General features: G+C 32.3%; 6 protein-coding genes across 8 annotated transcripts; 3 read left to right on the forward strand and 3 right to left on the reverse strand.

Annotated features, from left to right (window-relative positions):
* The first annotated feature begins 997 nt into the window (after window positions 1-997).
* Window positions 998-4,096, forward strand: LOC127258353 (alkane hydroxylase MAH1-like). Its single transcript, XM_051285159.1, has 3 exons — window positions 998-1,280; window positions 2,501-3,032; window positions 3,149-4,096. Exons 1-3 carry the CDS (start codon window positions 1,062-1,064, stop codon window positions 3,970-3,972), a joined length of 1,575 nt encoding a protein of 524 aa, XP_051141116.1. The 5' UTR covers window positions 998-1,061; the 3' UTR covers window positions 3,973-4,096.
* A 371-nt stretch (window positions 4,097-4,467) lies between these two features.
* On the forward strand, window positions 4,468-8,087 carry LOC127258521 (histone deacetylase 14, chloroplastic). Of its 2 annotated transcripts, none has more exons than XM_051285386.1 (9): window positions 4,468-4,579; window positions 4,773-4,996; window positions 5,476-5,550; window positions 5,857-5,958; window positions 6,050-6,121; window positions 6,321-6,377; window positions 6,558-6,809; window positions 6,912-7,093; window positions 7,615-8,087. In XM_051285386.1, exons 1-9 carry the CDS (start codon window positions 4,507-4,509, stop codon window positions 7,913-7,915), a joined length of 1,338 nt encoding a protein of 445 aa, XP_051141343.1. In that variant the 5' UTR covers window positions 4,468-4,506; the 3' UTR covers window positions 7,916-8,087. The 2 variants fall into 2 exon arrangements, with proteins under 2 accessions (XP_051141343.1, XP_051141344.1); XM_051285387.1 differs by having other exon boundaries at window positions 4,571-4,705.
* On the reverse strand, window positions 7,750-9,921 carry LOC127258522 (SWR1 complex subunit 6). Of its 2 annotated transcripts, none has more exons than XM_051285388.1 (5): window positions 9,820-9,921; window positions 9,472-9,611; window positions 9,292-9,394; window positions 8,403-8,509; window positions 7,750-8,320 (listed from the first exon to the last, which is right to left on the reverse strand). In XM_051285388.1, exons 2-5 carry the CDS (start codon window positions 9,574-9,576, stop codon window positions 8,117-8,119), a joined length of 519 nt encoding a protein of 172 aa, XP_051141345.1. In that variant the 5' UTR covers window positions 9,577-9,611; window positions 9,820-9,921; the 3' UTR covers window positions 7,750-8,116. The 2 variants fall into 2 exon arrangements, with proteins under 2 accessions (XP_051141345.1, XP_051141346.1); XM_051285389.1 differs by having other exon boundaries at window positions 9,472-9,578; window positions 9,820-9,915.
* Window positions 9,922-12,658: 2,737 nt separating this feature from the next.
* On the forward strand, window positions 12,659-17,160 carry LOC127258204 (probable polygalacturonase). Its single transcript, XM_051284960.1, has 5 exons — window positions 12,659-13,412; window positions 14,313-14,433; window positions 14,534-14,708; window positions 15,574-15,644; window positions 15,759-17,160. The coding sequence occupies exons 1-5, from the start codon at window positions 12,999-13,001 to the stop codon at window positions 16,406-16,408; spliced, it is 1,431 nt and encodes a 476-aa protein (XP_051140917.1). The 5' UTR covers window positions 12,659-12,998; the 3' UTR covers window positions 16,409-17,160.
* LOC127258205 (photosystem I reaction center subunit N, chloroplastic) lies at window positions 16,497-17,315 on the reverse strand. Its single transcript, XM_051284962.1, has 2 exons — window positions 16,877-17,315; window positions 16,497-16,794 (listed from the first exon to the last, which is right to left on the reverse strand). The coding sequence occupies exons 1-2, from the start codon at window positions 17,162-17,164 to the stop codon at window positions 16,567-16,569; spliced, it is 516 nt and encodes a 171-aa protein (XP_051140919.1). The 5' UTR covers window positions 17,165-17,315; the 3' UTR covers window positions 16,497-16,566.
* Window positions 17,316-22,026: 4,711 nt separating this feature from the next.
* LOC127258026 (transcription factor CSA-like) lies at window positions 22,027-22,844 on the reverse strand. The gene is made up of 3 exons (XM_051284664.1): window positions 22,679-22,844; window positions 22,341-22,592; window positions 22,027-22,268 (listed from the first exon to the last, which is right to left on the reverse strand). The coding sequence occupies exons 1-3, from the start codon at window positions 22,842-22,844 to the stop codon at window positions 22,027-22,029; spliced, it is 660 nt and encodes a 219-aa protein (XP_051140621.1).
* Window positions 22,845-23,130: the final 286 nt, after the last annotated feature.

Genomic DNA, 23,130 nt, shown 5'->3' on the forward strand with positions numbered 1-23,130 from the left:
AAACATTTATTTTTTATTTTTTATATTATATTAAAAATCAATTTTAACATTCAAAATATCACATCGTACAACTATTCAAATCCAAAATTTCTATTGTTCAAATCTCAACTCAAAATTCAAACCCCTAAACAAACACATCCTAAAAGTACTTATAATTTTAAAAAATATGAAATTGATTTTTATTTCCAATTTTTTGGATTTAGACTTGAAAACTTATATATGGTTTTGAACTCATTAAAATATTTCGTCATAAATTATATGACAATTTATTTATTTTTTTTCTCCACACATGGCCTTATTAATTTATCATTTTAGAAATATCACAAGTGGATCGCACTTAAAGATAATTAGTTTTCCAACTTTAAAATTTGTGGTAGAATTATATTTTTCGTGATTTTTTTTTTTAATAAATAATATTTCAATCTCCCAAAAAATAATCACTCCCTCAAGAATTTACATTTTTGTTTTAATTTAAAACTTGTATCCTGTACACCCAACTCTGTAAAAATCCAGTCATCAAACAATATTAAAATATTACTATTTTCGTCCGCTTCTAAAGGTTCCATTTATTTTTTTTTATGTGTTGATATTTGAATATTAGTTATTATATCAAAGCGTAGTACATATTAAGAATAAATTACAAAAAATAGATTAGTGTCTTATAATACTAATAGAAGGACATTAGTAAAAAAAAGTTTATACAAATATAAAAATATTTCTAATGTTAAAGTACAATAATATGCAAAAGTTAAATGTGACCTTTAAGGCTGATGGAGGGAGTAATTATTTATTTATTTATTTTTTTATAGTAAAATAGTATACATACATATATATATATATATATATAGATTAGAAGGGAACAAGATTTTAAGAATAGAAACAAACACACCCAAGAATTTATCGTCAACTCTATCCTTTTCTCAGTGATTATTTATACACTATAAATATCGATTCCATCTATAGATCTCCCACAAAGAAAATCCTCTGTCAATCCAAATTATTCTTCCAAAAACCCTAATTTATTAATTTCAAGCTTGATATATATATATATATATATATATATGGAGTTGGGAGAAAATATGTTTGTTGTATGTGCAGCCATTTTATTTATATGTGGTGTTCTAATTAGATGGATTTTGATGAAGATGAAGATGATGATGGTTGAATCATTATTAGTATTTCCCATACCCAATATTATTAATATTAATATTCCTCCATTGATGAAAATGCTCCCCACTCTCTACCTCAAAAGTCACCAACTCTACACCAAGATTACACAGGTAATTTAATTTGCTCCTTCATTTTATTATGCGTTTTTTGTTGACCAGGGCTACATTCTTTTAATTTAATTACCATATATATATATATATATATGTATAATATTATACAATGCAATGTCAATTTTATTTTTATAAAACATCATATAAAGTTACTTTATAAATACAAATCAAATGCATCCTTAAGTTCTTTTCTTTTGGTTGCATGTTTGTGTTTTTTATACATATGTTGGTATTTTTAGGTAATATAATTGTTAGATGCGATGTTATTAAATTAGCATCATACTTATGCCTTCAAAATTAATCATTTTAATTTATATAATAAAATAATAGAATTGATATAATCATGTGTAATTATTTTTTAAAACATATGTATGGTAAAATTGAGCACTCTAACATCATAAGTTTTGTGGTGTTTTTTTTCTTTTTTTTTGGAAATGGATTTTGGGATTTGAATTTTTATTTAAATAATATATTAATATAATATTTTGTAAAAAAAAAATATATTTACTCATTTTATGCTCACCTTTTCTTCTATATAAATTTTTTTTTTTGAAAAAAAGAACATAAAATTGGCTGACGGAGAAAAAATATATATTTTTTTTAATAATAATAATAAAGAACAAAGGCTACAAAATCAATGACGATATAGATATGTGATTTCTTTAAGACAAGTTTTAAATTAAGTATAAAAATAATAAGAATGCCCTTCTGTTCAGGGACCTATATTTAATTATAGACTACATACTTAAGTCAAACTACTTGTAAGACTCCGATTAGATAAAAGGTTTTTAAGTTTTCAAAGTTTTATATATAACAAAAATTTTAATATTTTATGTAATTTTTTTAATTAATGAATAATATTAAAACTAAAAAAATATATTTATGTATGTAAAATTAAGTTTCATAACTTAATAGCTGAATTTTTTAGTTTCTATTTGTTACTTATTTGTTTTTAACACTTGAAGGGTGTGCTTGTTTAGGGATTTGGATTTTGAGTTAGATTTAAATAGTAAAAATTTTGAATATGAATAATTGTACGATGTGATATAAGTAAGTATTGATATAATATTTTGAATGTAAATTAATTTTTAGTATAGTATAAAAAATAAAAATTAGGAATTTGATTTAATATTTTTAGAATTTTTTTTTTTATGAATAGTAAATATTTTTGCAAAATCCAACAAACTAACACCCCATAAGTATTTCTCGATACGAAATAGGTTTTAGAAGAGAACCGCGGCACGGTCTTATTCAAGACATCGTGGTTCACGAGTCACGACATTCTTATAACTAGCGATCCCATCAACGTTCGACATGTAATGAACTCCAAGTTCACGATCTACCAACGAGGATCCGAGTTCAAGAAGGCATTCGACTTCTTAGGCGAGGCCGTGTTCATCAAAGACTACGATCAATGGCGGGAAGAGAAAAGGTTCACCCATGGATTCTTCAAAGAAGCTCGATTCCACGACTCAATCCCAAAGACACTTCAAAAAACCCTAGAAAAAGCCCTAATTCCAGTTCTTGATCATCACTCCCATCACCATCAAGAATTGGAGCTGCAAGATTTCTTCAACAGGTTCATGCTCGATGCCACATGTCTTATGGCCACCGGGTTCGACCTTGGCGCGCTCCGCGTCGGCCTTCCTCCATGCTCGTTGCTCAAAGCAATGGATGACATGGCGGAGGCCGTGTTTTGTCGACATATCTTACCTGAAAGAGTATGGAAGCTCCAAAGATGGCTAGGAATTGGTAATCCTCGAAACATTACTATTCATCAGAATACTTATTTTCTCTCGTAAAATATTACATCATTCATTAATTTTTACTATTTTTTTACAAATGTTGTTATTAAAACCATGTCCTAGGCAAGGAGAGGAAAATGTCCAAAGCTTGCAAGAACCTAAATCAAATTCTAGCGAATTTCGTGTCGAAAAAGTACGAGGAAATCGATTCCAACAAGAGCACTCGCGAATCAAATCAGGGTTTCGATGTACTAAATTTTTACATTAGTAGCGCTACCAAAGGATCATCATCACCGGAAAAGGCCTATTTAGCTGCCAATATAATGACCATTTTGTTCGCCGGAAGGGACACATCCGCGGCGCTCTTGACATGGTTTTTCCACCTCATTTCAACACACCCTCGCGTTGAAACCACAATCATCGAAGAAATTAAAAAAATCACTTCCCCGGGGACAACAAGCCACATTTTTTCCAACATCGAAGAACTCAACAAACTTGTCTATCTCCACGCCACATTGTACGAAACCCTAAGACTATTCCCCACGGCCCCGGTAATAATCCGGGACCCGGTTAACGAGGATGTCCTCCCAACCGGGCACCGGATTGGAAAGGGGACGAAGGTGATTCTTTGCTCATATGCTATGGGAAGACGGCGCGACATTTGGGGCGATGATTGCAAAGAATTTAAGCCCGAGAGGTGGATGTCGAGGGACGAGAATGGAGGGACGAAACACGTGGCGTCGAGCAGCTTCCTTGCCTTCGGATCGGGCCCGTGGGCCTGTCCGGGCAAAGACTTAGGGTTTGCAAGAATGAAGGGAGTTGTGGCCACAATGCTACACAATTTTAAGATTAGGGTTTTGGAAGGGCAGACAATAAGCCCTAGTGTGTCTGCATTGTTGTCAATGAGACATGGCTTGAAGGTTAGGGTCCGAAGTAGATGGAATTAACATTGTTGTCGATGAGGTATATCATTAAACAATGGTATTATAGTAAATTTATTAAAGAATAGATAAAAAGATAATATGATAATTAGAAAAAAAATAATGATAAATTAATTATTTAGCTCCCCGTTGCAAGGTTTCTTTCAGGATTTTTATAGTAAATTAAAAAATAATAATATTTTATTAATTAATTAAAATGTATAAGAATTTTTGATATTTTTGTAGTATTTGATTTTATATATAAAATAATTGTAGACGTAATTCAAGTAAAAGTTGTAACTATTTCGTATGAATATTAAAAATGGTAAAATTACAATCAACCAACAAAATATGACATAATTACAAGCTTTCAATTAAATAAATATATTTAATTCCGGGCAGAATTATTTTTTTAAATAAAAAAATTAGTGAAAAATAAAATAAAATAAAAAATAAGAAACATTACTACAGAAGGCATGGAGTATATGTTTGATGGGCCAGTTAAACTCTTGATCCAAATACATAATTATATAAACCCACCAGAGCAGCTAAAGAGAATGAATGATCTTCGCCGGCTGCATGTCTGTGTGGTGGCGAATGGCGCTTCGCATCTTCTCCACATCTTGTGCTACCGGTACGCTTTTCTTCTATCCATCCGATTAAATTCCTGCTGCTTCTTTAGCATTCAATTACAATTAGACTCCTGAATTTCTGCTGGTCGATTTTGTGAACTAGTTTGGGGCTGATTTGATTCTGATTGGTGAGTTTTTTTAAGTTTGTGCTGATCGAGCAAAATTGATTGTTCATGAATTTTGATTTCTGCGTAGGAAACGTAATGTACGGAATTAGGCATCCAGTGGTATGCAGATGGAAGAGGAATGATCAAATTTGTGTTTTTGGGAACAAAAGAGTGTCTCTGAGGAAGAAGGCAAGAAACACCACATGCTGTTTAAATGATTTAGAAGAAAATCATCCTTGTTTGCCTTCGGAAAACGAATTGCTCGGCAGCAAAGTCGTATATTCAATTGCTCCAGCCATGGGCCATAACAAGGTCGAATAATTAAGTTAATTGCTCCGACTTAACTGCTTGCTTTCGCTTATTGTTTATGTCGTTTTGGGAACTTTTCCATTGTTGTTGCTCTTCATGTTTGTTGGGATTGTTGGACTTGTTTCGAATAAAGTGTCTATTCATTTGCATATATAAGTTTAGTGATTTTAATTTCTTTGTTCTGTGGTATGGCTTCAGATTGAGTTTGTTGAGTTTTTGTGTGAACTAATAACTGCAATGGTTATTTTTCGAGAAATTTATGAGTTTAGGTTAGCTCCTGCTTTGTCCATTCTATGCCAAAATGCTCATTTCGGTTTTTTGTTTGTCAGAAACAAGTAAATTGTTTATTTGATTCATCCCCTATTTAGAAATTGTGTGGCTTTTTTAGTCTGTATAAATTCAGATTTCTTTTAAGGTGATGTATTTTGGTTGAAATGAAACTCTCGTTTGTTTCTCATTTTGGTGTTTTGGAACTTTGTCAGGAGTCACACCCTGAGTGTAATTCCAGAGTTCCTGCCATTACGGACATGCTTGCAAAGATGGAGCTGACTTCAGAGGTTTGTAAATTATGATAATAAAACTATTCCTGCAGTAGCAATAAGAACATTTTTACTTAATTCTTAGTAACGGTTTTTTTGTCAATGTGTTAAAAGAGTGTAACTATTCCTCTTCTTTTCCTTTATTTGTTTTTATCATTTCATTGATGTGCGCTAATCTTTCATATCATGATATTGAACTATCGAAGGTGTTAATTTAGGCCCATTTATGCTTTTCATTTAACAAATTATGCCTTTGAATGGTCACTTTATCTTCATGGATTACATTAATATTTATCTTTTTGGCTTGTTCTATTATGTGATTAGTTCCGGGGACCCGACGTTATTGAACTTAGCAAATTCAGGCCTGCTGAAGTTGATGACATAGCTAGAGTTCATGAAAGAGCTTATGTTTCAAATCTTGAGAAGGTTAGCATAGTTTGCATTAACGAACTTTTGATATCTATTATGTGAACTTTACTACGTGCAACGACACTCATCATTTTTTTCTTCTTTGTAGGCAATGGATAAGGTGTCGGAACAAGGACTTATATTGATCGAAGGATCCGGGCCTACTTACGCTACATCCACTGTGAGATGGCACTTTTAACTCTTCTATGTTTCTGGAAGTTAACTTGAGTTATAATATAATGCGATGTAACATTACCGTCAAAATCATATTCTGTTGCCGTAAATACAGCAAAAAATTCGTCCGTTTAGTTCAATCGTTCATAAACATAACTTCATCGTATAAATACTAATTCCTTTCCATATTGCACTCTTGAGTACAGACCTTCCAGGAGTCATTACTCGCGGCTGGAGCGGGAATTTCATTGTTGGATGCCGTGGTGATTTCTCGATCTAAGATGTTAGTCACTTAATAAGGAATTTTGTTGTCTCACATTTCATTTTTTGAACTACCCGAGGCCATGTATCCACCCGATGATACCATACACTTTGTGACTTAACCTTCGTTGATTATAAGATCTCGCGCCACTTTTTATACGATATTTTCTCCTATAATGCAGGTCGCAGCGTCGAAAATCAGAGAAGATCCTCCAGTCGGTTTTGCTTTGGTACGACCTCCCGGTCATCACGCTGTTCCAGCCGGACCCATGGGGTTTTGCGTGTTCGGAAATGTAGCCATTGCTGCTCGCTATGCACAGCATGCACACGGGCTCAAACGTGTGTTTATAATCGATTTCGATGTCCACCATGGAAATGGAACACACGATGCCTTCTACAACGACCCCGATATATTCTTTCTTTCTACTCACCAAGTAAGTAGCTAATGAATTTTTCATTCTTGATAAGATCTCCAAAATTCGAAAGCAGCGCCCGGAGTTTCTAGATACTTTCAACTTGTGTTTACACTCATGTAGGATGGGAGCTATCCCGGCACGGGGAAGATACATCAGATTGGCAGCGGTGACGGCGAGGGAACCACGCTAAATCTCCCTTTGCCTGGAGGATCAGGCGATAGAGCCATGCGAGATGTCTTTGATGAAGTCATTGTACCATGTGCTCTTAGGTTCAAACCGGACATCATTCTTGTTTCGGCCGGGTAAGTGCTTTTATTACTACTTTTTGTTCGATATGTTTTTTGCTTGATCTTAATAGTTCCGGTAACTATGGGTTTAACTTATAAAAATAATACCTATTGTTGCAATATATTTTAGTATAGAATCACGTAGTGCAAAGATGAGTTTGAAAATACAATTTTCTTTTTTTTATTATTATTTGGCCCTTCACCCTTATATATTAGGGGAGTTTCCACACGTAGGACAATATTCAATATGATTCCGTTCATATGTGCGGCTTTGATAAATGTGGGACAATATTCAATATGATTCCGTTCATATGTGCGGCTTTAACATATCTTTTTTTATGTTGAGATCAATCTGTGGTATGTTGTATTATGTTAAAATACGCTTTATTGTTGATTTATATTTAATGTTGTACTCATCTACATTTCATGTGATGTAAACACAGTAATTGATTAATTTCGGTCAGTTGGTCAGCACTGTAACTGCCGTTTATTATGAGTACGTATGCTTAACAATTATGCTCGACAAATGCCTCCAGATACGACGCACACATGCTGGACCCGCTGGCGAATCTTCAGTTCACAACGGGAACATATTACATGCTGGCATCGAACATTCGGCAGCTTGCAAGAGATCTATGCCGGGGTCGGTGTGTGTTTTTCTTGGAAGGTGGTTATAACCTCAGTTCTCTTTCCCATTCGGTTGCAGACTCGTTCAGGGCATTCCTCGGGGAATCTAGCCGGGCATCGGAGTTTGATAACCCGGCATTCTTGTACGAGGAGCCGTCGAAGAGGGTGAAGGATGCTATACAAAAAGCTAAGCACATACACTCTCTGTAAGAACGTCTAAAGCACTTGTGTTGATAATGTCCAAACATTTTATGTGGCTCCTATACATGTTTTGGTAAGACTTTTGTCGATCCATCGTTGGGTTCTTTGACTTATATTTTTATCAGGAATATGGGATTGAATAGTAGATTTTTGGGTTTGAAATCAAAATAATATTTTGCTAGCTACTCTTGGTTATCGATCATATGAGAATCAAGCAACGAATTTCAAACAGCGAGTGTCGTTATGAATTTTCTGGCATCGGATAGAACAGTACCTTGTCCCGCATTGGACACAAGTGTAGTTTGAAGAAAATCCACACACTGTGCAGAAATGGCGACGAGCTGTGGAGCTTGGAGGCCCGACAGCTGCTCTCAAGTAGGACGGAACATGGGGAGGCAACGATTCGAGGTTTGCCTGGGTTTTAACATTTTTTATTTTGCGTTAGGACAGTCATATACGACTAACTGAGAATTTAGAGGCGTTGTTGAAGCCATACCTCGTGCAACAGCTCTAGAAAAGTCCTCGGCGCTTTCTTGGCATTTTCAAGAGCTTTAGCTTGCCGGGTTTTCCTTTTCGTGCTTTTGCTTTGCTTCTTCTGATATGCTGCAGAACTCGAATATATCATGCTATAAAATGGACTTAGGATTCGACACGTTTGAATAGAATTGTAAATTGCGCGAAAAGGGCATAATAAACAACAGTTGGTTAACACAGCTGCAAATCTCCAACAGAGAAATATGATGACAAAAAATCATATCCTGACTAAATTTACCCCTTGTAATATACAAAGTTGTACAAATTAAACTACTTTCAAATTAGATCATAAACTCTACTCAGAATATAAATCCACAAGCATTGTATTTTCTTACATAATCAACGAAACATACAACAATCGAATAGTTATCAATCATTACTCAAAATTCACATTCTCACAAAACCATATACCCTTTTACCATAAAACTATCAACCATCCTAATGTTTCAAACAATTGTTGTTCAATGACTATAAAACTCTGTAAAAATCAACCATATATTACCGAGAGATCAATATTTATTACTACAATCAACGGCAACAACCATGATTTCTTGCACTTGAAACACTCCACAACTAGAATTGTGATCTTAGTCGAGGATAAGATATCAAGGCTACATTTATTATATTTTCATCATATTTCGGCACCATCCAATATACCAAAAATTAATTCTTTCCCATTCAAATGCATTAATATCTAATTTCCATTCAAAAAATTCAAATCCAAATCAACCAAAATAATCCAAAAACACAAGAAAAAACACCCAAATATCTTCTGAAAAATCAATAATTTTTTATGCGATGCATTTTCACTTATAACAGATAATACTTAATATCACTGAAATTCGACTAACCTTGATCGTCATCGTCTAGAGAGGCCTCATCATCATCCTCGTTTTGTACCGTTTCCAGTCCAGCATTATCATTCTCCAAAGCTTCAAGACGAGCAAGCATAGCCTACACAAATCAAACCAAAGCTCTAATCCATCAATTAAATGAAAACAAACACCATGGAATTCAAAATCCACGCTCACCTGAGTCCGATTATCGCTGCTGGAAAGAGCTGCCGACATTTTTGAGGCAACCTTACGAGTCCTAGTCGACATACGTCGCACCGAATTGGACATTTCTTCATCCATTGCTGCACGGTAACCACCAAAATTCAATCCGGAAACTGCAAATGGAAGAATATCAGTACCAAAAACACATTTCGCGAGCAGCAGCCTCGAAAAAAATTTACTGTTTCTCAGGGACATTTGATCGAACACGTTGTCTACCAATTCAAATAGCACATCTTGGTTACTTTTCCACCCCACCCAGAAAAATACACAAAATCCACAAAACTGAACGCACCACGAACAAGAATATGATATGAAGATTACCTTCGGCAGCTGTAATCGACGATCTACTCGGTAGATTATCGACGTTTCGGTGAGCAAGAACCTTCGAATCGAATCGGTGAGCAATTTTCCAAATTCAAATTTAGACACATAATGACCAAATGGGCTATTATATAATGACCTTATTATAAATGGGCCTTTTCAAGACAAATTTAGGCCCAGTTGCTCTATATAATATGTTTAATTTTCTTTTTCAATAGTTTTGTTAGTCGGACTTAGAGTGTGTTTCTTGATAAGTTTGGAAAAAAATTGGTTTGAATTTGATATAAAAGTAATGTTTGATGGAATATTTTACAAAATAAAAAATAACTTTTTTTTTTAAGAAACATAGAATTCAAATAATAAAATTTGGAGAACTGTGATTTAAAAAGACAAACTCTTAGTTTTGGCAAAATCTTTTATAATATGCTCGTGTTTTAAAAAAGTTTAAAACCCTTTTGTGTTTTAAAAGATATGACATATAATCTTTTAAAAATTGTGTGAGATTATTTTGTATTTTAGAAAATATTGAATATTTTTTAGAATATGAGTTTTGTTCAATTTTTAAATTATGAGAAAAGATGGTACAGACTTTTCAAAGTGTTACAAGCAATTTTGTCTTAATCTTTTATTGATACATTAATAGAAAATACAATATATACATATTAGTATATATTATATTTTCTCATAAAAAAATTAATAATTCACCTCTTCACAAATTCACTTAAAAATATCTCAACATAAAACACACTGACTCACACACCAAATATTTTAATGTAGGATCATCTCAATCTTATAGACATACATTATGTTTTCTCATATAATATTATATTTTATTTATTATTTAAATAAAAATATAAAATAAAAAATTTACAATATTAAGTGAATACATTTCAAGAGTTTGGTTTTTAGGATTTATACTTGTATTTTAATTTTTAGATTAAGTTGCAGTCTGATGTTTAAAAATATATACTATATATATATATATAAAATTATATATTGATATCAAAATATTTTATAAAATAAAATATATATCTAATGTGTTATATTTAAATATATATGTATATAATAGTAACAAATCATTGTAAAACTTTGAAAGTATACTAAACCTTGAAAAAGACAACACCCAAATTCTTTTGTTCTCACCATTACATGAATGGTTGGCACTCGGCACCATTTTCGCCTCAAAATTCGAAATGAAAAATTGTTATTACAACTTTTACATCATGTCAGAATTAAATTCCGCAGGTCTGTTTTTTATTATTTAATTTAATGACGAACCAAACATAATACTAATAATACTACAGTATATTATTACTCCCTCCGTCTCAAATAATTTGTCTCAATACTAAATAATTATGTTAATCTTAATTCATAATTATTTTTATTATACGATAATTATTTTTATTAATATATTTTTTAATTATTTACTAATTACACTTTATCTAAATTCCTATATCTACAGCAATAAGCTCATTATACATAGACCCGATGGACTACAATTTAGTCATAGGTTTGGCTGGCCGACCGTCTTTATATAATAATAAATATATTAACTCTTCAGAAATACTATTATAATTAAATCATCACAAATAAATAAAATAAAGACACTATTTGGAATATATACGATATTTTGAATATAATAATTTAAATAGTATTGAGATATGAAGTCTGATTATATCCTAAATTTTAGGGATATGATTTAGATATAATATCTGGGATATATATGATTTGGATGTTATAAATATCCGTGTATTCTCACTTTAACATGTGCCTGAGTATTTTATACTAGAATTTTTGGCTTAGCAGCGCCGCCCCAGACGTAGATCATCTTAATCGAATTGGGTTACAAAATTTTTATTTTTTTTTGTCTTTGTTATCTCATCTTGATTTCTTAGAAATTTTCGTAACAAATAGAAATACAAATTTAATAAATTTAATGTACAATAATATTTAAAGCATCCAAACACGATGCAAAAATAACACATGAGAAGTATTTCAAACATTTTTGTTTTTATAAAGATAATAAAAAATATAAATAAAAATAAATATTAAATATAATATTTTAAATAATATATTTAAATAATACAAAAACAAGATTGAAATCAGCAACATACCTACCAACTTTTTTTTTTTTGAAAAAAAGGTTAATGTAATTATGCAAATTTTTAAGAAAAAAAAACACTTTTGACCAAAGTGTAATCATCCATGTCTTTTTCTAAAAAAAGAAAAATTAATCGATCTTTATTTTTGTTACAATAAAATTTGTTTGGGTGGTATTTTAATTGGGTTTTAATTAAACAATATTTTGATAAAACAATATAATATTTTATAAAAAATAATATTATTTTTTTATTATTAAAATTAATAAAAACCGAATATATAAAAAAAGTTATTTTAAATTAAAATCAAACGAACATGATAAATTTCTAGGCAACTATAATACACATTGATTTCTAAATTAATGATTGAGTATGAGATTATATTAAAATATTATTTAAATTAAAAAAATTAATTATAGAGACAACCCAAATAAATCGGAATATGCCATTACGTCCTCTTCGATCAAAGCTTAAAATAATGAATCAATAAATTCAACACGTACTTGGTTTGTTTGGTTTGTACTCAAACCCTTTTCTTTATTATTATGTATGCATCCTTTCAAAAAATATATATTTATTTTATTTAAATACTCTAATTATACACATATATATATATAAATATATTGTTTTTTTAAAAAAAAAAAAAAAATTATCTATTGTCTACACAGTCTAGTTTAATTACTCTTTTTTTTTTAAATCTATATTTATTAAAATATTATTTATTCTATAATTTTACAGCTAAAAATTGAAACACAAATCTAAGCAAACAATTGGTCTTCCATTCATCAATTTATATCATGCCATTACGTGCTCCCCGATGGATTAATTTTATGCTTCGATTTTTCTAGTTTTGTCTGTATTCCGATTCCCGAATCGATCGATACGATACGCGCAGTCAGTAATTCTGAAGTTTCTCATGCAGATATGAGGCGCTCTAGGTAGCCATGGCCGGCGGTTATTTAATTGGAAGATGAAGCAGCGTAAGATCAATTTAGGTTAATCGAAGAAGAAACAAACGAGGAGGAGCGATTGGGGAATCTTCTGTGTGTATGTGTGTAAAAAGCGTAACGGAAGTTGATAATGGAAGGTGAAGCCCGAATTCATCGGGCTTTTGTATTCAATTTCAAAAGCCCTTCGTCGGCGTTCCTGCTGCTGACGGTCGCCGGAATCGTCGTCCTTAGCCTCCACGTCACGAGGGAGGCGGTTTTCCCGTTCGGTTCGGTTTCGGAGGAGCCATTGGAGGGGAGCTGCTGCAGTCAGCTGGATTCGCCGCGGAAGGAGATTAAATCGATTGTGGAGTTCGGCGGTGTCGGAGATGGGAAAACGTCGAATACGGCGGCGTTCCGGCGGGCGATTGAGCATATGGCGAATTTCGCCGGCAGAGGTGGGGCCCAGCTAACCGTACCCGCAGGGCGGTGGGTCACGGGAAGCTTCAATCTCACCAGCGATTTCACGCTTTTTCTAGAAGATGGAGCTGTCATTTTGGGATCTCAGGTAGTACGATTTTTTATTTTTTTAAAAAAATTATATATACTTTGGAGATTAATCTTAAATTTAATTAAATTTTTAAATCCAGCTGTTGGTGAAGAACATGTTTAGGTTCTTTCTGTTGTCTTAAATGTTTGTTGAAGAAGAACAACTTTTCTGTGGGTGGGTAGGGGTGGGAAAGGCAGAAAGGAAGCATTAGCTTTTGGCAGATAGCAAAGTCCAATTAAATAATTGAAATGAGTAGCAGAGGATTTGTTTTTTTATGCATTTTGATTCTTGGCTTCATTCTTCTTGTTCGATTTCTTGTTAATGTCATCTTGATTGTTCTTTAAATCTTCAAGTAAGTGTGTATGTGTTGTTTGATTTGAAAGGTGTTATTATAGATTTAGGATTGATATTCTAAAGATTTCTTGTTAATATATTATCCTGATTGTTCTTCAAATCTTTAGCCCTAAGTATGTGTTTATGTTGTTGGATTTGATGAGTTTCGGATTGTTGTTGTGAGATTTGTTGTTAATGACATCCTAAGGGTGTGTTGTTAGTTTATTTATTTTTTATTTTTCTGGTTTTGTATTTTGGATTTTGATGCCGTAAAAATTGAACATTAACTCTAAGAGACCGGGATGTTATTGTGCTGACTATAGATATGCTATATGAATATATATTTTGTACTCAAATTACTGGCAGCATATCCCGTATGGACTATGTCAGGCGTTGTTAATTCATATACGGCATTTGTGCTGTATTAACGTAAATCGTATGTTGTATGTCACTATGTGCGGAGATTATAAAATTCAGTACAATATTCGCCACCCAAATAAAACATATGTTCAATTGTTCTTCAAATCTTTAGCTCACAGCAAGTGTATTGTTGTCGTTTGATTTGATGAGCTTTGATAGTGTTAGGACCCTCAAGAATGGCCCATCATCGCGCCATTGCCATCATACGGACGAGGCCGGGAGAGGCTTGGGGGGAGACACATTAGCCTCATCCACGGCAACTCTTTGCGCAACGTTGTCATTACAGGTACCATACCAAATCATTCATTCATTCATTTTCCATTGTTATCTTAATGAGCCTTGTTAGAGACAGCCTTTGATCGAAGGAGTTGACAAATGCATTGCAGGGCATAATGGGACGATTGACGGGCAGGGGAAGTGGTGGTGGGATCTATGGTGGAACAAGACATTGGAGCACACGAGGGGCCACCTCGTCGAACTCATGTATTCAGACAACGTCGTCATCTCCAACCTTACTTTCCTCAACTCCCCTTTCTGGACCGTCCACCCCGTCTACTGCAGGTCCCTCCTTGTCTCCTTTATTTCCCTTCCTCTTTGAGAATTTGATCGCTATCTTTTTTTCAATTAGTGTAAGAACATAGATTTAGATCGATTGCCTGCTGAAAAGTATATGTATAGATATAGATAGATTCGAGCATCATTCGTCACGAAAAGTATGCCGAATTATTTTATGTATTTAGTAGGGAAAGATTTTTAATCTTTGCTGGCGTTAGGACAAGATGATAGTATAGTAACATTGCTGTCCTTAGCGTTGGACTGTTCTCTGAAAACAGTAGAAACGACGAAGAACATAAAATGGAATCATCTCAGTGTTTGTTGAAAAATGCTGTCTTGATTTTCTATTATATTCAATTCTCGGAAACAAAAAAATCTACTACAGGAATTAATGTAGAGACTGGAACATAATAAACGACCATTTATAACTAACTGTTTGAGATATCTTCGACATCTGGCTTATGGGTAAAATTAAATTTCTTTTCTCTAGATTAAATTGTTATTATTTAAGTCTAATTACACATAGGCTTTTGATTTTATAATTAATAATATGCAACAATGAAGTTCTGCAATGTAACATGTCTCATTTTTCGGGTACATTCAAGTAACCCGATTTTGAGATTCCTGCCATTGCCCATTTTCCAAAGTTATTTTTTAGTTTCAATAAAATTTGGATCTTCGATTTTCTGTTCTAATTTCGTTCAAAGTTTAGTAGCCTTTATTCTAAAATTTGCCTTTTATTCTAACTGCGTCGAAAGCTTTGTTTTCGACTCTAACGATATTGAGAACATGCTTTTGACTCTTATTCTGCATCAGATCTTGATTTATAATTTAAGAACATGCATTTATATATATATATATATATTTTCAGCAATGTTGTGATCAAGAATATGACAATCTTGGCGCCTCTGAACGCCCCAAACACAGACGGCATAGATCCGGGTACGATTTTTAAGCTCGTATCGTTTGTTTGAGTTAATGTTGTCTTTAAGATGGAGAAACATCTGAGTAGCTAGTGTTAGTAATTAGTAAGAATAAGAAGCCTTTGTTCTACAGATTCAAGTACAAACGTTTGTATCGAAGATTGCTACATCGAAAGCGGCGACGACTTAGTCGCGATAAAAAGCGGTTGGGACCGTTACGGCATTGCCATGGCTAGACCGAGCATAAACATCACCGTAAGGCGCGTCTCGGGGACAACTCCAACATGTTCGGGCATCGGCATAGGCAGCGAGATGTCTGGCGGGATCAGAGATGTTGTAATCGAGGACATGTACGTAAGAGACTCGGCGGCGGGGATACGCATCAAAACCGACCAGGGGAGAGGCGGGTACATAACTAACGTGACGATTCGCAACATTATGATGGAAAGAGTAAAGGTCCCGATACGATTCAGCAGAGGCTCCAACGACCATCCCGACGAGAGATGGGACCCTAACGCGCTGCCGAGAGTGAAAGGGGTGTTTATAAGCGACGTAATGAGTTTGAACTCGAGGAAAGCCCCGCAGCTCGAGGGGATCGAAGGGGCAACGTTTGAGGATATTTGCTTGACGAATGTTAGTATACTCGGTTTATCGTCGTCGTCGCCCTCGTCTCTGCGGTGGAACTGCAAGTTCGTCGAAGGATTTAGCAGTGGGGTGTCTCCGATCCCTTGCGCCGAGCTGCAAAAGAATGGGTCCTCGTCGTTTTGCTCAATCGGGCGATGACGAGGAACGGGAGTCGATTGGATTCATTCATTTGTTCGTTATATATATAAGTTGTTTGATGTAATATTTTGGTTGACGATGAGTTGAGTTTTACTATACAAAAACGCAATTAATTCAATAGAGAAATGAATAGGGAGTAGGAATTATTATTATTATTATTATTTCTGCTGGTTCCATTTCCAGAAGACGTTGGAGCCACACTTGTAGATGTCTTTGCCTTTGCATTCGATGTCGAGGTCTTCAGAGAGAAAAGGGACTTTGCCCTGCTTGGCCAGATCTTGGCAGCCGGTGAAGTTCTCAGGGAACTTGCACGTGCCGAACTGCACGGTGTAGGCACGTGCGAAGTTGGCGTTTGTGGTCGCCAGCCTCTTCTTGTCGTTCAATTCCTGCCATTTATTTATTTAATTATTTAGGAAAATGTAATATAATAGTCTTAATTGATGATTGTGATTGATTAATTAGGTTTACCTTGTTGGCCTGGCTTTTGGCCAAGTAATCATCGATGACGCCGGCGTTGGCGGTGGCGGTGGCGGTGACGGTGGTGGCGGCAAAGAGGGCGACGCCGAGGCCGATGAGGGCGGCTTTTCTGCCGGAGGGTTGGGGTTGGGGTTGGGGTTGGGATTGGGATTGGGCTTTGACGAGGAGTGGAAGGGAAGGGAGTTTAGAGGAGGAGGAGGAGGAGGAGGGCAGGGAATTAGGGTTGATTTGAATGGGTGAGATGGCGTAGGTGGAGGAGGCCAATAGGTGAGCAGCCATTGGAGGATTGATGGATTGATTGATTGAGGTTGGGGATGGAATGGAATATTAATTAGTAGTATAATATAATGAAAGATGGATAGAGGAAGAGCAGTAGTAGTGAGTAGTGTTGGGGAAGATGAAGATGAAGAAGAAGATGAAGATGATGTGGTGGGAGTGGGAGTGTGGTGTGGATAGGATAGGGTGAGATTGTCTGAGTCTCCTATTGGCTGGCAGGGACGAACACATGTATTTCTACTTCTAACGTGTCCGTGGGTGGGGTGGGGTAGGGTAGGAACCCATTTTGGCCATGTATTCCAATTGTGGGTGTCAATAGACGCAAATTTATGACCCTAAAAATGGTCTAATAGTAAACTTTTTTTTTTTTTTTTTAAATAACGTGGAACTCGCAGCTATTATTCGACTTAATAGTAAACTTTTGATCGTATAATTATAAACTCGGAACATCATAATATATATATATTTTATTTTTCTTTTCTAAGGTAGGATTTTATCTTTGTTATTATTTGAACTCATAATTTTATAGTCAGTCGTAAGTCTATTATCAAACCATTAGCTCATCCCTTTCCTTTAAACTATGCACACTGCACAACTGAATTTTTTTGTTCTTATTCTCTTCTCTCTCCGCCACATAGTAGTTATAACCCAATATAATAAAAAATAATACTATTCTCCAAAAATTATTAATATTTTTCATTTGTTCGATTCATTATCATATTTTATTATTTATTTATATTAATTTTTTCTTTCTAAAATATATTACCTCATATATCTATTTTATATTTAGTATATTACATTAAAAAAATAATAATTCAAACTATCACATTACACATTTATTTAAATTCAAAATATTAGAAAATCTTAGCATTTGTTTAAAAAAAATATATACCAAAACTTCAGAACACACCCAAACAAAAAATCATTGGGCCATATATCTATGAAATTTTTTTATTTTTAATTCACTGAATTCAAGAATGTATTTCTTTGTGGTTTCATCTGAATTTTAAATAAGAAAATTTTGAATATTATTTAATATAATATAAAAAAAAATATTTGATTTAATATTTTTAACTTCTTTATTAAAAAAAATACTAATAAAAACCAAAAACAAACAAAGCCCAAATGCTTCAATCAAATGAGAGGTTGGTGGGAACATAAACACTATTTTCCTACTAAAGTGAAATTTAAAAGTTTAATTTGTAACTATTTCTTCTAAAATTAAACTCATTAATTATGGGTATGTTTCTTTACCTCAAATTTTTCAAATTTTACTATTTGGACTCTGCATTTTTCGAAAAAAATACACTTTTTTTTTTCCTAAAATATTCCATCAAACATTATTTTTTTAAAAAAAAAAAAACATACCCTATATTAGTGAATTCAAATGGTGGGTACATAATAATAATAATAATAATTTGTTCATCTTATAAAATTATACAATATTTTTTGTAAATTTTATTCTTTGATTCATATATTTGTCTTTAAAAAAAATAAAATAAATGGAACTCCTTTATATATTCAGTATAAATTTTTGTGAATAAATTTATAAGAATTTTATGGATGATTTTTTCTAACATAATAATTGAATGTATAATGAAATTTACACATAATATAATATTTATAAAAAAAAATAATAATGATGATGTAATTTGCCCTTAAAGGTAGAAATTGAGCTTAATGATGAGTTTATTGGACATAAAATAAAAGGTAACTCCATAATGACTTTTCAAATAAAAGTAAATCAAATAATTATTATAATAAAAATATTATATAATAATTCTAATAAATTGAAATGATTGAATATATGAGTATTGAATAAATTTTTGTTTAAATAATATTTTGATGCGATATTTTGTGAGATAAAATAATATATTTCTATTGAAAATTATAAATGGTGAATAATGTTGATTTGAATTTTAAATGATAAAAAAGTTAATTTTAAATTTTTATTTGAGTTCTAATTTAAATAATATTTTGTGAGTTAAATATAAATTTATATTGAAAACTTTTGTTTGAATAAAAAAAGGCCATTATATTTGTAAAAAATAAAATAAAATAAAATTGCGGGGTCCACATCATAATTATGAAATGATTTAGTTACTGATTTTTAAAAAGGAGAGTTTTTTCATTAATATGCTTACTAATTTTTAGAATTTTCAACTAATTTTATTTCATAAATTAGTGCCACTAAAAACTTTGAATTGGGGAAAGGCACATCTGCAAATTATCTACTACTAAATAATTTAAAAATTTTAAATAAAAATTTAATTAGTAAATATTATAATTGAATTTCCATAGTATAAAATTAATTTAATTAACCAACTAATTAAATATACCTATTAAGATTTTCACAATCTTATAGACCATATATATCCCAATATTTCCTTTTTTTTGAAAAAAAAAATCATTATATGTTTATTATAAATAATTTGAAATCTCTTAAATAAGAAATTAAATTAAATAATTGCACTTGGCATAATAAATATATAGTATGCATAATAATAATAATAATATTATTATTATTATTATTTAGACACTTCAAAATGCAATAAATATATAAATTAGTATTTTAATTTTTTTTTTTTTTTTATCAATTGTTGATATTATGCAAGAAAGTTTTTTTTGGTAAATTAATTTAAATAAAAAAATGGTTAATTAATTAATTCTCTTATGTAGACCTTAATCTCTCTCTCTTTTTTTTTTTTTTTTTCTATCAATGATTATTTATTAAAATGTAAATATAAATAAAGGATTTGTGAAATTTTAATATAAATTATAGCTAATTGCTCAATTAGGAAGCAAAGTTTTATGATTTATACCTTTATATTGTTAAATATTAATTTCTTCTAAGTTAATATATAAAATAGAATCAAATATATATATATATTCAAATATTAATATAATCACATAAAATGTAATGTATAATTTTTATTATATAATTTCTTTATTTAATAAAAATGTTTAGGCATAATCCCACTTACACACATGAGCATGTGCATACTATATACATCTTTAGTAAGTAATTAGCTTTTTTTCCTTTTATTGTTTGACACCTACCATTTATAATGATAATAATTTCAGAAACCATAATCATTATATAAAACAAAATTTCAACCAAATTATTAATAATATTATTTTTTTACATATTTTTTTTAAATAAAAATTTATTATATTATATACACTCATTATTTTTATATTATCTATACAATTTTCTATATGAAAAATAAAATAAAATTCTTCACATCATTTCACAAAATAAACACACCTTGTAATTTTATGTAAATTTGTATAATTATATAGTTATACATTGTATATTTGGTTTTGATTTGTGTTTGAGATTTTAATTTGAAATTTAATTTAGATAATATTTTAATATAATATTTAATTATAATAATTGATTTAATTTCTTTTATTAAAAATTGGACAATAGTATAAATTGGTTTGAAATAACAAACAAACAAACTCTATATTTCATTATATTTTTACATGTCTACCTTTGGAATATTGAATAAAATAATCAAATATAGTATATTAAAAGAAATACTCTTTTCGTTTTAATTTAAAATACCATTTTTATAATTTTTTCATTTTAAAGTATTAATTTTCTATTTTATAAAAAATAATCATACCAAAATATTTTTTTAACTTTTATCTAAATTATAAATACACCATTATATATGTGACAAAACTTTTAAAATATTTTACACACTTCCGCTAACCAATAAAATACTTATATTTCTTAAAATATTACAAAATTTCAAATGACCCATTTGATAAGGGAGTATATATGATTATAAAGTCATAAAAGTTTTGGATATCCAAAATAAGAAGAAAAAAAATAAAAAACACATATAATGGATGTATATTATTGGATTTGTTTACTTAGTATTTTTAAATGAATAATTACTCATAAATATTATTAAAAATTTACAATATACACATTAATACCATATATTCCATAATATACCTTTACCCACTTGCCAAAAGAAAAATAATTCATTGTATTTTTTAATTAAAAAAAATAATATACCTTTATCCACTTGCCAATATACACACATTATTTTTTATGTTACCAACACAATTATTCGTACTAACACAGAAAATACATTCCAAAAAAACACAAAGTGAACAAATTTATTGTATTTGTACATTCATGTTTCTTTTTTAAGAAAAAAATAATACTTCTTCCCATCACAAAAAATATGCTCCTATAACCTAAATAAGAATTTTAATTAATATAATATTATATTAAATAATTATGTCATCAAATTAAAATATTTTAATAATTAAAAAAAAATGAAAATATTGAATATTTATATATTGGTCACAAATATGTAAATAAATAAAATGTGGAAAGAAAAAAGAGTATATATACAAAATTTTGCGAGAAAGAAAATAAAAATGAAACTGTGAACAAAGTCGCAAATTAATTCTCAAATAACTAAATGACCATTTCTTTCTTAATGCAAAGCTTCACAATAATATTCTCGACATGCCAACCAAACTAAAAGTGTGTATCGATCGATGTATACCTCCGAAACAAGTACAAGTGAAATGATACAACATACAAGGGATTGATTGATTTGTCGCAAGAACACGAAAAATAATCGGAAACAACAAAGAAAGATTTCAATTGATTAAGAAAACAAACTGTGATGATGATCTGAACGACACAGAGAACATTGCAATGACCAAACTGACTCAAATTAAACAAAAACTCGAATCAATCAAATGTAGAAAACACATCAAACTCCGACAAGACAAGACACAACTCGACTGGATTCCAGACAAACAAACAGACAGACAGACAGATAACACGGCGCAACGGGAGGGAACCATCCCCCGACTTCTTTCTACGAGCATCAGACGCCGAGAAAGTTGATGAGCGGATGCTCTTCCGCAGCAGGGTGGGGAGGGGGAGGATCGATAACGGCGCTCGTCTCCGAGGCGGCAGAAGAAGCACCCAGATCGACATGGCTTCCCACATCATAGTAAACGGCGGCGTTGACACCATTTGGGGACTGCCAGAACGGATCGGTGGGTCCCGGGATGTACGGGAAATAGTTGCTGTACAGCGGCACTTCAAAATCACGGTAGTACGCTCCTGGAGAGATAAAATTGAAAAAAATCGTGAGTCGGGAGGAACTGCTTCCGGGAATGTAAAAAAGGGGCAAACCTGTAGGCGGGGTGCGAGGAGGGACAGGGCTGGAAGACACGGCCGGGGCAGAAAAACGTCCCCTCAAAAGCACATGGTATTGATTCTTCAACTGGTTATCGGTCCGGCCCGGGAAAAAGGTGGCGATGGTAGCCCACTTATTGCCGTAGGTTTCATGAAGTTCGAGGAGCCTTCGCTGGTCAGATTCGGAAAACGGCGCCTTGTTGATCTTGGGGTTCAACTGATTAATCCATCTTACACGGCAGCTCTTCCCTGTCGAAAGGAATATATATATATATATATATTTGAAAAATCGAACAAATCTATTAGTTGTTTACATCAGAAAGTAGCGGCGATACCTGATCTTCCATCGAAATGACGCGCAATGTGATCCCAATTCCCGGCGCCGTTTCTTCGCACGAGTAAAGTGAGGAGGTTATCCTCGTCATGTGTCCAATGCCATTTCCTGGTCCGCCTTTGGGACCTCCTGTTGGCAGCTCGGGCATTGGTTGCAGAGGTCGGCATCGCTGGAATTTACAGCTGTGAATAAGGCTCACTGGCGATTCTTATGGTGTCTCATTGGGGGGACGCGCACACCCAATTTATAGGCGACAAGGATAGCTGAAACAGAATGCACAGCTGTAACGGGGTAAAATCGGAAACACGATTTTGTTAATATTGGCTGGATTCCATAAACTCGCGCAATAAATTCACCAAACTCAACCCAAATTTAAAATATGAACCAAACGGATAAAGCAGACCAATATTCCCGCTACAACTATCTTACATGTGTCAATATACGGCTAATTTA

This window comes from Andrographis paniculata, unplaced genomic scaffold (assembly GCF_009805555.1).
Source record: "Andrographis paniculata isolate CXL003 unplaced genomic scaffold, ASM980555v1 Contig59END, whole genome shotgun sequence".
NCBI classification, from domain to species: domain Eukaryota; kingdom Viridiplantae; phylum Streptophyta; class Magnoliopsida; order Lamiales; family Acanthaceae; genus Andrographis; species Andrographis paniculata.